The sequence below is a fragment of the Falco rusticolus genome, chromosome 1, assembly GCF_015220075.1.
Source record: "Falco rusticolus isolate bFalRus1 chromosome 1, bFalRus1.pri, whole genome shotgun sequence".
Taxonomy (NCBI): domain Eukaryota; kingdom Metazoa; phylum Chordata; class Aves; order Falconiformes; family Falconidae; genus Falco; species Falco rusticolus.
In genome coordinates, this window is record NC_051187.1 from 1280049 (window position 1) to 1292216 (window position 12168).

Genomic DNA, 12168 nt, shown 5'->3' on the forward strand with positions numbered 1-12168 from the left:
GCCGGCGGGGCGGGAGGAGACAGAAACCAATGGGAGGAGAGGGGCGGGACAAGGAGGAGAGCGCGGATAGGCTGAAGCGTCGAAGGGGATGGAGAGGGGGCAGGTAGGGGGCGGAGCCTATGGAGGAGCGAATCCCTGGGAGGTGAGGGGCGGAGCCAGGAAGAAAGAGGGGCGGAGCCTCCGGGAGGAGCGGGACTTGCCCCCGGCGGCGTGGGCAGCGGGAGCTGTGGGGCGGGCTCCGCTGTGGGGGCTCAGCACCGGCGCAGGAAGCAGTCACACGTTCCCAGACTCGACTGTGGGGTTTATTGGTGGGTGCCGGCCCCACTGGGACGGCGTGTTCTCCCCCCAGCCCCACAGCCGCTGCGGGCTGGCGGCTGCGGGTCACGCAGGACCCCCCCCCGGTTCTGCCGGGGTCCCCAACCCGCCCCCAGCTCAACCCCGCCAAGCGGGGGGTGCCGCAGCCGCGCCCCTCCCCCGGGATACCGGGGGCCCCGGGCAGCACAGCCCGTGGGAGGGACGCTGTAACCCCCCCCCGCGCCCCCCGGGAGCCCCCTCCCCTCGCCTCTGGGGGGGCTGCTCTGATCGGTGCTGAAGGGGAGCTGGGGGGCGTGGGGCCCCTGTCCCTGCCGAGCCAGGGGTGGGGGCAGCTGCCCACCCGCAGGGAGCCCCGGGGGGGCCATGGCAGGACCGGCCCCGCGGGTGGGCGCAGCCCCGCAGCCCCCCGGGGCCCCCCAGCAGCTACATGTTGAGGAAGGCGAAGGCCGAGCGCTGCCCGCGGCTCCCGGCGCCCGCCCGTGCGTCCCGCGGCTGCGGCGGCACCGGCTCGGGGGGGCCCCGCTCTGCGCCCGGCCGTGCCACCAGCTCCATGCCCGCGAAGAGGGACGGGCTGCAGGGGGGCTCAGCAGCACCCGCCGTGCCAGGTCCCCCGCAGGTACAGCCCAGTCCCGCGGCCCCGCGTTGCGCGGGGGTCTCCGCTGCCGCGGGCGGCGAGGCCAGGCTCAGCGGGGTGAGGATGCCCTCGCCGCCCAGGGGGGCGATGCCCGCCAGCAGGTCACCGGTGCCCGGGGCTGAGACCAGGGCGAGGGCGCGGGGCTCCGCACCTGGGCACGCCGTCGGGGGGGTCTGGCCACTGCAGAGTGCCTCGAACTGCCGCAGGATCTGGGGGGAGAGCAGTGGGACAGGTGGGGGTGAGAGCCCCGCTCCCCATCTGGCGCTGGCACCTTTCCCAAGCAGAGAGACTGTCCCGGAGAGCATTCCCGGTGTCCCCGCCCAGGGCTCAGCCTTGGCCCCAGGGGAGGGAGCATCGCACCCCCCAAGCTTTGCCCTCCTGGGACAGACGGACCATTCCCACCCCTCTGGGACACACACAGAACTGTTCCCAGGAGCTGGGTGCCCCCCAGGACAGGGAAGCCCGGCAGGAGCCCCCCACCCCAGGGAGAGGGCACGGGGACGCCCCAGAAGTCACCTTTGTTGCCCGGTTGGCAACAGGACCGGGGCTGCCGTGGCTGAGCTGCTGCAGGTGCTGCCGTGTGCCGGCGAGGATCTGCTCCAGGGAGAGCAGGTCGGAGCACATGAGGGACGAGATGGCGCACATGGACCGCTGCGGGCAGAAGAGTGCGGCTGAGCTGGGCAGACACCCAAACACCACGGCTCGGCACCGCTTCTGCCCCCACCCCAGCACCCTGCACCCGCAGCAGCACAGACCCGGCGGGCAGCACCATGGGCACACGCTGGCAGTGCCAGGCAGCCCCGCACTCACCATGCGGACGGTGTCACTGGGGTCCTCCAGCGCACGGCCAAGCAACTCCAGCACCACCTCGCAGTTCAGCAGCCCGCACCTGGCCAAGGGACAGGGGTCACAGCCACGCCAGCCACACCAGAAGCCAGCCGGGAGCGGGCAGCCCCCCGGCCTGGCAGCATTTTAGCCCTGGAGGTCTGGGCCATGGCAGCCAGGGGCATGAGAAGGGCTCAGGCTGCTCCCCAGAGCCGCTGCAGTGCTCCCCACCCAGCCCCACGGTCCCAGGGGGCGTCTGTCTCGGGCACTCACTCCTTGACGAAGTGCTGTGCTTCCTCCCCGGTGAGGAAGACCCTGGCACCGCGGGTCAGCGCCGACACAAGGCTCACCTCCTGCACGCAGTCGCCCAGGCTGTCAGCGTCCACCCTGCTCAGGGAGATGCCTCAGTGGGGCCAGGGGCCAGCCCTGCTCCCTCCTGGGGTCCCAGTGCAGACCCCGCCACCCTCCAGTGGGCAGGAATCCCCCCCCCCCAAGCAGGAGCTCCCCTGCCCACGGCTCTGCCCACCCATGGGCAACAAGGCTGGGATACCAAATATCCCAGGGGGAACACAGCCAGCAGCACCAGAGAACCCCACGGTAACAGTGTGGGAAACATGGGCACCATTCCTGGAGACCAGGGAAGCACCTCAGGAGGTCCTGGGGGAAAGGAAGCCCCCATGGCCCCACTCTCACCTCTCAGCCACATGGGCCAGCTCCCGGCTGGCCCCGGACTGGCTGTCGCTGCCTGATTTGCTGCAGGAGTCCGAGGTGCGGCTCAGCTCGCCGTTCCCCTGCGAGGAGTCCTGGGAGCTGTGCCCACTGTCTGCCTCCTCCCAGCCGCCCCCGGCCAGCCCCGGCTGGTGGCTCACTGCAGGGACAGCAGCAATGAGGCACTGACCCCCAGACCAGCCCCGGGACCCCACCAGCCCCCACGCAGCCAGCACTGCTCCAGGCCCGTGGGGGGGACACCTACCTCGGGTGCTGTGGGCTGCAGTGGCTGCTGGTGGCTTCACAGTCCCAGCCGGGCTCCTGGCCGGTGAGGGGGCTCTCACGGGCTGGTAGGCGTCCTCGTGGAGCTCCCTGTGGCAAGGCCGGGGCCCCTCCGGGGAGGGGAGGACGGCGTGGGCCACTGCTTCCGCTGCTCGCTGGATGGTGCTGATCAGGGCTTCCCCCTTCGAAGCTGGGGAAATGCCATGGGGTCAGGTGCCTTCCGGGGGTGCAGCCCCTGAGCACCCACCACCCTGTAGGGCATCACAAGGGAACAGCAGGGACCTGCCAGCAGAGCAGCCCTGGCAGCCAGATTCCAGGCACAGCCCAGACTTCTGGCTGGACAAAGAGGGTGAGAAACACCTGGGAGCTACCAGGACACACACAGGGCATAAGGTGATCTCCCAGGACCCTGCCACACCTCCCAGCAGGGGAAGACCCAGCAGAGCCCCCCACTGCCAGCCTTGCGGCTGCACCACCCCCTACCTCAGATGGCTTGGGCAAGGGAAGAGCTGCACAGAGCGAAGGGTGCAGCACAGCTCTGCTCTGAGCTGCCCAGAAACACCCGCAAAGAGAGAAACACCCGCCGAGAGGGCCGGCAACCAGGCTGGGTGGCTCTGAACGCTGGGAACTGGTCTAACCCTGGGCAGGACCCCCGGGGCTGCGGCATCGTAGTGCACAGGCAGGGCAGTACGGAGCAGGGTCCCACATGCAGTGAGGGGCAACGCCAGGCGAGGGCACAGCCAGGACTTACTGGAGACGTTTTTCTCACTGCTGAAGCCAAATCCTTGCAAGGAGCTGCAGGGGCTGGGGCTGGAGCCCATGCCTGGGGGAGGCAGAAGGCACGTTCAGAGGGAGCACAGGTGTTCGGGGTCACCCTCCACTACTGCTCCTCCTCCCCTACAAGCACAAGGGAGCGCCTGGGACGGTCGGGAGGAGCTGGGGTGCAGGGCAGCATCTCCCCACTCCCCCAGGCATGCTTTTCCCTTTGACACAGTACCCTGCAGCCTGGTCCGGCCAGAGCTGTGGGACATCCCCAGCAAGCAGTGCCAGGGCCCACAGTGGGGCAAAGGAAGCAGCCAGGCACCCATCATCAGGGCTTGCAGCACCCTGCCCTGACCCCCAACAGCCCCCTTGGCCAGCAGACCCTCTGTGCACCCACAGCTCCAGCCGAAGAGACCGTCTCGGCACTGCCAGCATGGCCCATCGGAGGTGACAGGGCTGTGAGGGGCCCACGCTTACCCACGGGAGGCAGGGAACGGGCAGGCAGTGCAGCAGGTTGGGGCAGTGGCGTGTCCGAAAAGAGAATGCTGGCCAAGTCCTGCCAGGAGAGTGAGGAATGTGGGCAGAGAGCTGAGGAGGGTGGGCACCGCAGCTGGGCCCTGAGGTGGGGGTCTGCGAGGCAGAGCTGCCCTGCTGCTCCAGGCAGGGCCCGGGCAGCCCACTGGGCACAGTGGGAGCCGGGCCTTCATTCACCTGTGCGGCTGCCCGGACCTTCTGGTTCAAGCTGTTGCCATGGAGGGGGTCTGGGGGCCCAGTGAACACTGCAAGGCACAAGGTCGGGAGGGCTGCGGGATGCTCAGCTCCCAGGCGTGAGGCAACATGGGGCAGGACCCCAGCCCTGGCCAGCTCTCAGCCTCTGGAGCAGCCCCCACGGGTGGGAGCCACCCTGGGTGCTCTGCCCCAGCCAGGCTGGGTGTCCCAGCACCAGGCAGGGCCACTCTCCCCTCTCCTGCCCCAGTGCCCCTGCTCCTCGCCCCGTTACCTGCTGCCTCCCGGATGAAGCAGGCATTCCGCTTCAGCTGCAGGACAAACTGGGGGGAGCCCTGGGCACATGTGTGCAGCAGGATCTTCAGCACCTGCGGATACGGGGTGAGAAGGTGAAGGCACGGCTGCCCTGCCAGCCCCCCTACTCTGGCCCATAGCCCCGACAGCGGGACCCCGGCCGGGGGGAGCCCTGTGGTGGCCGCCCCCACCAACCCACCTTCAGCTTGACGCGGCAGGAGCTGCTCTGCAGCCGGCGGAGCAGGTACTCCAGCAGGCACTGGCTGCTGCCGGGCGACTCGTGGGAGATCTCTGGGGCGGCCGTTAGGGATCCTGCACCCCCCCAGCTGGCACCGCAGCCCCCCCGGTTACCGGCACCTCCTCCCCCCGGCCCCGCGGGACCCCCGCCCGGCCCCCTGAAGGATACTGGCGATCTCCTCAAAGAGGTACCCGGGGCAGGGGACGTCGTCGTCTGCCGTGCCTCTCAGCAGCACCGGCAGCTGGGGGGAGGAGGGGCGGCGTGAGGGGAGCCCGATCCCCGGGGCAGCCCCGGGCACGGCCCGCCGGCGCGGCACGGGGCCACGGCAGCCCCCCCCCGCCCCCGGTGAGGCCGCGGCACCGCGCTGACGTCACAGCCCGCTCAGTAAATGGCGTCACGGCTGTGAGCTCAGGGCGGGAGGGTCGGGCAGGGGCTGAGGGGCGCCGGGCTCCGGCAGCGCGGCAGGTGGGAGAGTGGAAGGTGTGGACGTAACGCCACAGGTGGAGGAATGACGTCAGGCCCCCGGGAAGCCCGCTCGCCCGCCCGTCCCCCCCGGCTCTCTGTCCGGCCCGTACCCGGCTCAGAAAACTCAACCGGTCTCTCAACGGCGCCGCCATGACACTCCCGGCGCCGGCCCTGCCCGGCAGTGACCTCGTGGCTCCGCCCCCCGAAGGCGCTGTTCACCAATGAGAGTGAGAAACGCTGCAGCTCGACCAATCACCAGAGAGGGGGCGGAGCTCCGGGCGGAAGTGTCTCGCAATGTTGACGCCGGCGGCAAAAGGGCGGGAGACGGGAAGTAAACAACCGGCACCGCCGCCAATTAGACCTGCCCGCCACAAGCCACCAATCAGCAGGCGGGCGGGAGCTGTGTGCCGCGTGTGACCAACCCGTGCTTTGACCAGGCCGGCCCGACCAACCCGAGTGCGCCGAGGGGCCGGCCTTCAGCCACCACCCAATCAGAGAACCATGGAGGTCGGAGCGCACCGCTCCACCTATCGACGAGCCAGGCAGGCGGGAGTCCGTCGGCACCCAATAGGAGAGCGGATGCTTTGACGAGCGTGGCGAGCGACCAATCCCGGCTGCCCCGCCATGGCGGCGCCCAGGCGGTGAGGCGGCAGCGGCGATGTCGGGCCGCGGCGTGTGGCTGCGGGCGCGGGCGCGGCTGCGGCGCTTCCCCGCGCTGCTGGCGGGCTGCGGGGAGCAGGTGGGGCCGGCGGGGCCGGGGGGGGGCCGGGCGGGGAGGGCCCGGCGAGCCCGGCGTCCCGCTCCCCTTCTTCCGCGTCGTTCCCCGCAGGCGGCGGCCTACGGACGGTGCGTGGCGGCGGCGGCGGCGGGGCCGGCGGAGCTGCGGCGGGACACCTGCCTGCAGGAGTTCCGGGCGCTGCAGGATTGCTTCTCCCGGGCGGTACGTCCTGGGCCCGGCGGGGAAGGGGGGGCGGCCCCGTGCCCGGCTGCGGCGGCCCCGGTCCGGCCTGAACCGCGGCTCTTTGCAGGCGAAGGCGACATGACGGTGGTGGCTGCCCCACGGCCCGGAGACGCTTCGCGAAAAATAAAATCTCTGCAGCGGCGACCTGTTTTGTGCTTAATGACAGCCGGGCGGCGCGTCGCTGCCGGGCTCTGCTGCCGCCAGCCCGGGGGTGCCGAGGGCTCGTAGGGCAGGGACCGAACCCCCCAGCTCCCCGGCCCGGCGAAGGCAGCCCCCCGCGGTGTGTGTGGGGGTGGCAGCTCCCAGCCCCCTGCTCCAGCCCCCTGCTCCAGCCCCCTGCTCCAGCCCCCTGCTCCAGCCCCCTGCTCCAGCCCCCTGCTCCAGCCCCCTGCTCCAGCCCCCTGCTCCAGCCCCCTGCTCCAGCCCCCTGCTCCAGCCCCCTGCTCCAGCCCCCTGCTCCAGCCCCCTGCTCCAGCCCCCTGCTCCAGCCCCCTGCTCCAGCCCCCTGCTCCAGCCCCCTGCTCCAGCCCCCTGCTCCAGCCCCCTGCTCCAGCCCCCTGCTCCAGCCCCCTGCTCCAGCCCCCTGCTCCAGCCCCCTGCTCCAGCCCCCTGCTCCAGCCCCCTGCTCCAGCAGTGCCTCTGCTGCAGCTGCTGCATCCCCCAAACGTCACACCCGAGGTTTTCCTCCCCGGGCCAGTCCCGCCTCGAGGCAACGGGAGGGCAGCAGCCGGGCAGCGGCCTCCCCTCCTGTGCCCCAGCAGCTGGGAGGAGCAAAGCTCAGAAGAGCACAAAAGCCGCTTTTCCTTCAGCAAGGTAAGTCCCTGTGGGTACCGAGCAGCACAGATGCCACTGCCTGCCCAGGCTGCCACAGCCCAGCGCTGAATAAGGCTTATATGTATTTGTTTTATTTAAAAGAAAAAATAATTCAGATCAAAATGCTTCAGCTTATTTTATTGATCAGCTCAGCCTCCCCTCCGTCCCTCCTGCCAAGTGTTCCACCCCAGCATGAGCAGTCCCCAGCAGGCAGAGACAAAGCAGCTCCTGCCAGCTTCCAGCCTGGCCTGGGATGCCCAGGCCGTTCCAGCTGCTGAGGAATGTCAGGAGTATCTTTGGTCCTTTGTGTTCACGCAGACAACGCCAACAGAACAGGCAGGTCTGACCCCATGGGGCAAGAGCCTGCCCTCGCTGCCCGGGACAGCCCAGGCCAGAGCCTGGCAGGCAGCGAAGGGCAGGAAGGTGCAGATCCAGCTCCTGCGCTGGCTCCCTCGCTTTAGAAAGGCTGGTTGGTGCCACAGGGGACAAAGCCTGGGCCTGTCTCCCTGCTGTGGACTTGAGACACGTGCTCCAGAGCTGCTGCTGTCCCTGCCCTGCCTGACACGCACATAGCTGCAGAGCAGCTCCCGGGCGTGTTGCTTGTGCTTTAAGACAGCGTCATGGAGAAGCTTGTGTGTACTGCAGGGGCAGTCCTGAGGGTTAAGGCCATGAGAGCCACGTAGGGGGGAAGCAGTGCGGGTGGTCCTCCTGAAGAAGCATGCCCAAGTCGGTGGCTGTTGCCCTGTGGCTCTGTGTCATTTTAATGAGAAATTAAGACGACATCCTTCAAGCAACAGGCACACATCCCAGGCAGGCGGCAGCAGAGTTCCCAAGTGACCAGAGCTGGGGTGACAGTCCCATGTGTCTGGTAACAACCCATCCCTGGCTCTGCGAGGTCCCATCGGACACACACTCAACGAGGCTAGTTTACCAAAGACACTTTGAGATACAGATATAAAAACCACCACAGTGATGAGGTCTGTAGACTCCAGGCTGGGAAATTTCAGCCATTCTACTGAGCGCTTTGGGATTTGATTTCTTACATTCGCAAGTCAGGATGTAAAAACAAACAAAACAAAACAAAAAAAAACCCCAAAGGGATGAATCACTGTCTGGGAGCCTGAAACGAACCAGGACTCTCATAGAAGCTCTTCCCTTCCTCACTCATAAAATAATTTCCAGCGGCGGAGTACTGACATCTATGGATGTAAAACACAATGCAGAGGGGGGCTGGGAAGAACGCGCAAAACAAACACGCTCTACCGCATTACAGAGAGAAGAGGTAGGTATGCCTGAGCCAAGCCCCCCAAGTCTGCCCTTTTAAGCCACATCTTTTGTTCTCAAATTAAATCATATCTTGCAGAAAAATCAAGCTGGTTTGGGGAGGGGGGGTGCAGTCTGCAGCCCCCAGGTTGAGCTTCATAATGCACTTTGGACAGGAGAAGTCAAGCTTGAAAGCACAGATGAGAGTTGAGCATCCAGGGAGGGTGGTGAGAGCAAAGCTCCATGTTATTGCTAGTGTGTGGCCAACCAATTAAACCCCTGGGAGTAGAGGCAGCACAACAGCAGCAGTTGTGCCCGTTTAAGGCAGCGTTTCTACTAAACTAGGTTCCTAAACCACAACTGTCTCCTAAACATGCAAGACTAACAGCTCCCATTTCAAGAGAAACACCAAAGCAATTGGCTAAGCTGGTCCTCGACTCATGACTTGATGCTTCTCCAGAATAAAGCCTTTCCCCGAGATGTGCAATCCCCGGTTCCCCTCCTCCTGCAGCCCTGGACCTCTGCCCCAGAGCCCTGCACAGCCAGGGTGAGGGAACCCAAGGCTGGGGAAGGTGTCCCAGGCAGGCAGGGGAACCTCGCAGACGACCACCTCGGTTCTGAAAGGGGAGTTGAGAGCTGGATGAAGAAGGCAATTTGATATGAACAAGATGTTAAAGAAGGTCTTTGAAAGCTGGCCTGGCAGGGAACCAATGTAGGTGGCAACCTCTGAAAGCCAGAGGACAGCAGGAGCTTTTCTTTCAGGGTTGCCATCTCCTCGGTTACCTGCAGGCACACACAGGGAGGTGCTACCGTAGCTACTCAGAAGCCCACAGTTCCCAGGACAGTGCTCACATGTCCGAGCAGATCCCGTGGGTCCAAGCACCGCATCCAGCAAAGTGCTGCTGGCTCAGACCAACCACCGCCTGAGCAACAGTGGCCAAAACCCCAGCTGGTTAACTTGAACCTTCCCCTGCGGAGCTCCTCAGCCTTGTGCCTGTGGCCAACACCCGCAGCCACCCACCGAGCACGACCACCCCGCTCACATGCTCCCATCTGCCTGCGTCATCTGCTTGATCTGCCGGCTGTGGACCACCTGCTGAGCCCCCTCCGCAACTTGGTTTAATCGTGTCTCTAGAGCACTCCGGAGGTCATTTACTTTCACATCTGGAAGGGGGTTCAGGCCAATGAAGACCCCCGCCCCCTGTGCAGCCTCCTCCTCCTCGTCCTCCTCAGGAGGCAGCAGGTCCCGTCTCCTCCGGCGGAGGTCCAGGTCCACCTGCAGCTTCAGGTCCCGGTTCAGTTTGACATCGTGGTCCAGCTTCTGGTCCCCCTGGGCAGCGGCTCCTTTCTCAGGCTTTTGGGCAGGAGCATTCTCAGGGCCTAGTTTCTTCTCAGCACCATCTGAGAGACCTCCATCCCCGTGTCTCTGCTTGCCCCGCAGACCTCCCTGCAAGTCCTGGGCCACATCCACCACGTTCTCCCGAGGAACTTCTTCCTTTGCCTCCCCTTTGCCAGCCAGGTCCTTCTGCAAGGCCTGCTGCCCCCTGCCAGCACCCTCAGCTCCCTCCGTGTCTGCACCTCCCTGACGCTCCCGTAGGTGCTGCTCGCTCTCTGCCACGTTCCTTCTACTGGAGGAGTCCAGCGCTACTGCCAGGTCTTTGGGCTCCACCTGACTGAGTGCTTTGGCTTTAAGGTCTGTTCCTGAGTCTCTTTCCAGGCTCTTTCCTGCTACTCCCTGAACTTTGGCAGCCCCCAGCTGTTCTCTTTGGATGGGAGCTGTAGCTACTTCCACGGCTTTCAGGGAATTCTTCTCGTGGACGTCTCTTCCAGCTTTGGCTTCACGATCTCCTAAATCCTCTGCCATGGGTTTCTTTTCTAGGTGGTTTCTGGCTGCTGAAATGCGCTGGGCATCCCCATGAAAAGGATCCCAGTTCTCTACAGGATTTTTAACAGCTCTGTCATTCTCCTGTGACAGCACCTTCCGCTCCTTGGGAGGAGCCCCAGGAATCTCACGCCGGTGCCCGGTCTCTTCCAGCTTTCCTGCAGTGCCCCTGCGCTGCTCTGCGGCGTCGGCCGGCTGCCGGCCCGCGCCCTGCACAGGCTGCTCCAACAGCTCTTTGCTGAGCGGCCTCACAGCAGCTTCTGGCTGAACACCGGGGCCCTCGTCGTCCTTGCTCTTGGGGATGGCTGCAGCAGGCTCCTGCGGTGCTTCCACTGCAGAACAAAAAGCGACGTGTGAAAGCTTTTTCTTACAAGGGAGAGTTTCCCTTCTCCTGCTACCACATTCTATACAACAGGGGACGGGAGAAGAGATCGCACCTTGCACAGCCACATGGGAGAACAAGGACAGCCATGGGGGAGAGCGCTATGCCCACGCACAGGGGCGGGGGAGGCCGGGGTCAGCCACAGCAACGGCTTTCACAGGGTGGATCCTGCCATATGCCCAAGGGACTCAGATATCTCGCAGTCCGACTTTAAAGCTGCTTTGAGCAGTGATCAGCCTGGGGAGGGGTCACACTCTTTGGTGATGTCCTTACCTTGCTTTGGCTTTTCCTCTCCTCCCTCCTCCTGCCTTTGCTGGTGGATCTCCTTGTGCTGCTCCTCAATTACAGCCAGCAGCTTTGCCTGCTGGTCAAGTAGCTGCTTCTGCTGTACCTGCTGTTCTTTGATCACCTGCAGCAACACAGCGTGATCGAGCAGTTTCGCCTGCCCTGCTTCTAGAAAAGGGGGAAAAAAGAAAAAGAAAAGAAAAAAGCCATGACGCAAACCCCTCACTCATCACCTCTCCACACTGGAGGGGCTTTCCTTGGCAGCAGGCCCTGCTCTGCAAATGCTGCCCTTCGCTGGGGGGGAAGGACACGGGACAGCTCTGCTGACGGCAATCGCAGCGGCACGCTCCGGCATACCTCCGCAGGGACCAGCAGCCAAACACTCGGGCTGGCTGCTCGCTAGCACACCTGCTAAGGCATGTCCTGTCCTCCCGGGGAGATCTGGCTGGAGGAATCAAACCCAAGCTCTCACCATTAACCGCTCAGGAAGAAGAGCTGCAAAAAGGAACAGGGGAGCTGCGCTGCTGGGGTCCCAGTGCAGAGAAGGACGAGGCGGCTGCTCGGTTCAGGGGCTGGATGAGGACGGGCCTGGCAGAAGCCAGCCGAGAGCGAGGGGCTCGGCTGCCCACGCCAGGTGAAGCTGCCGTTAAAGCAGCCTGCAGTGCCGGTGGGAAGCCCCAGCACTGCTGCAGGTTGGCTCTCCAGGTAAGTCAGGCTTCTCAAAAGCAGCTCATCTCTGAATGCACGGCAAAGACACCATCCCAGCTAAACAGAGCCTGGCAAGGCCAGCAACAGCAAATGGGCAATCTTAGGAGAAACTGGAAGAAGGCCACTAAGGCACAGCACAGGGGGCTGCCCTCAGAGGGAAACTACCCACACAGTGGGATAAACCTACACAGAAACATCAACCCAATGCGAGGCACAGACACTGAGCTGGGTCTTTTCAGGGAACAAGTCCCAGCTGACAGTCAGAGTGATGAGAGGCCACCGCTGCCTGTTATCCTGGCTCAGCCAAGGTCTAGCCTGGCCCACAGATGGAAAACACCCACCAAGCGATCCTGCCAAGGATGCTGGCTTTGCGCGCAGGGGAAGGGCTGGGATCTCGAGGAGCAGTCCAAGGTTCAGCGGCCGAGTACTCTGGCACGCAGCAGTGCAGGCAGGTGGGAACCGCAGCGGCACAGGCAGGCAGCCCCTCCTCCTGCCGTGCCCAGCGCCATCGCAATAAAGCTGAGCTCCCCGTGCCATATCACAGGAGGAAATCCCTGCCCACCGACCCTTCGCAGCCACGGAGTCACAGAACAGACGAGTGCATCTTGGGCCAAGCAGAAGTGAC

The 12168-nt window shown here is 64.9% G+C and overlaps 3 protein-coding genes across 3 annotated transcripts in view; 1 reads left to right on the top strand and 2 right to left on the bottom strand.

The window, feature by feature from the left end:
• Positions 1-276: 276 nt before the first annotated feature.
• On the bottom strand, positions 277-5455 carry TEPSIN (TEPSIN adaptor related protein complex 4 accessory protein). Its single transcript, XM_037404056.1, has 13 exons — positions 5360-5455; positions 4953-5025; positions 4746-4837; positions 4527-4620; positions 4238-4305; positions 4004-4082; positions 3516-3587; positions 2748-2954; positions 2468-2642; positions 2048-2161; positions 1760-1838; positions 1466-1600; positions 277-1158 (listed from the first exon to the last, which is right to left on the bottom strand). Exons 1-13 carry the CDS (start codon positions 5399-5401, stop codon positions 739-741), a joined length of 1650 nt encoding a protein of 549 aa, XP_037259953.1. The 5' UTR covers positions 5402-5455; the 3' UTR covers positions 277-738.
• Positions 5456-5584: 129 nt separating this feature from the next.
• Positions 5585-6354, top strand: NDUFAF8 (NADH:ubiquinone oxidoreductase complex assembly factor 8). Its single transcript, XM_037404080.1, has 3 exons — positions 5585-5988; positions 6079-6189; positions 6278-6354. Exons 1-3 carry the CDS (start codon positions 5908-5910, stop codon positions 6290-6292), a joined length of 207 nt encoding a protein of 68 aa, XP_037259977.1. The 5' UTR covers positions 5585-5907; the 3' UTR covers positions 6293-6354.
• Positions 6355-7134: 780 nt separating this feature from the next.
• SLC38A10 (solute carrier family 38 member 10) overlaps positions 7135-12168 on the bottom strand; it is a 38739-nt gene continuing 33705 nt past the window's right edge. The window contains exons 15-16 of the mRNA XM_037404068.1: positions 10824-11003; positions 7135-10500 (exon numbers count right to left, since the gene is read on the bottom strand). Of these exons, the coding sequence (XP_037259965.1) occupies positions 9326-10500; positions 10824-11003 (1355 nt within the window). The 3' untranslated portion in view covers positions 7135-9325. The remainder of the gene's footprint in view (positions 10501-10823; positions 11004-12168) is intronic.

Coding starts and splice junctions, on each gene's coding strand:
- TEPSIN (XM_037404056.1), bottom strand. CDS start 5,401: ATGGCGGCGCCGTTGAGAGACCGGTTGAGTTTTCTGAGCCGG. Junction 3,588..4,003: donor CCGTTCCCTGCCTCCCGTGG/GTAAGCGTGGGC, acceptor TGCCTCCCCCAG/GCATGGGCTCCAGCCCCAGC. Junction 2,955..3,515: donor CAGTGAGAAAAACGTCTCCA/GTAAGTCCTGGC, acceptor GCATTTCCCCAG/CTTCGAAGGGGGAAGCCCTG.
- NDUFAF8 (XM_037404080.1), top strand. CDS start 5,908: ATGTCGGGCCGCGGCGTGTGGCTGCGGGCGCGGGCGCGGCTGCGGCGC. Junction 5,989..6,078: donor TGGCGGGCTGCGGGGAGCAG/GTGGGGCCGGCG, acceptor CGTTCCCCGCAG/GCGGCGGCCTACGGACGGTG.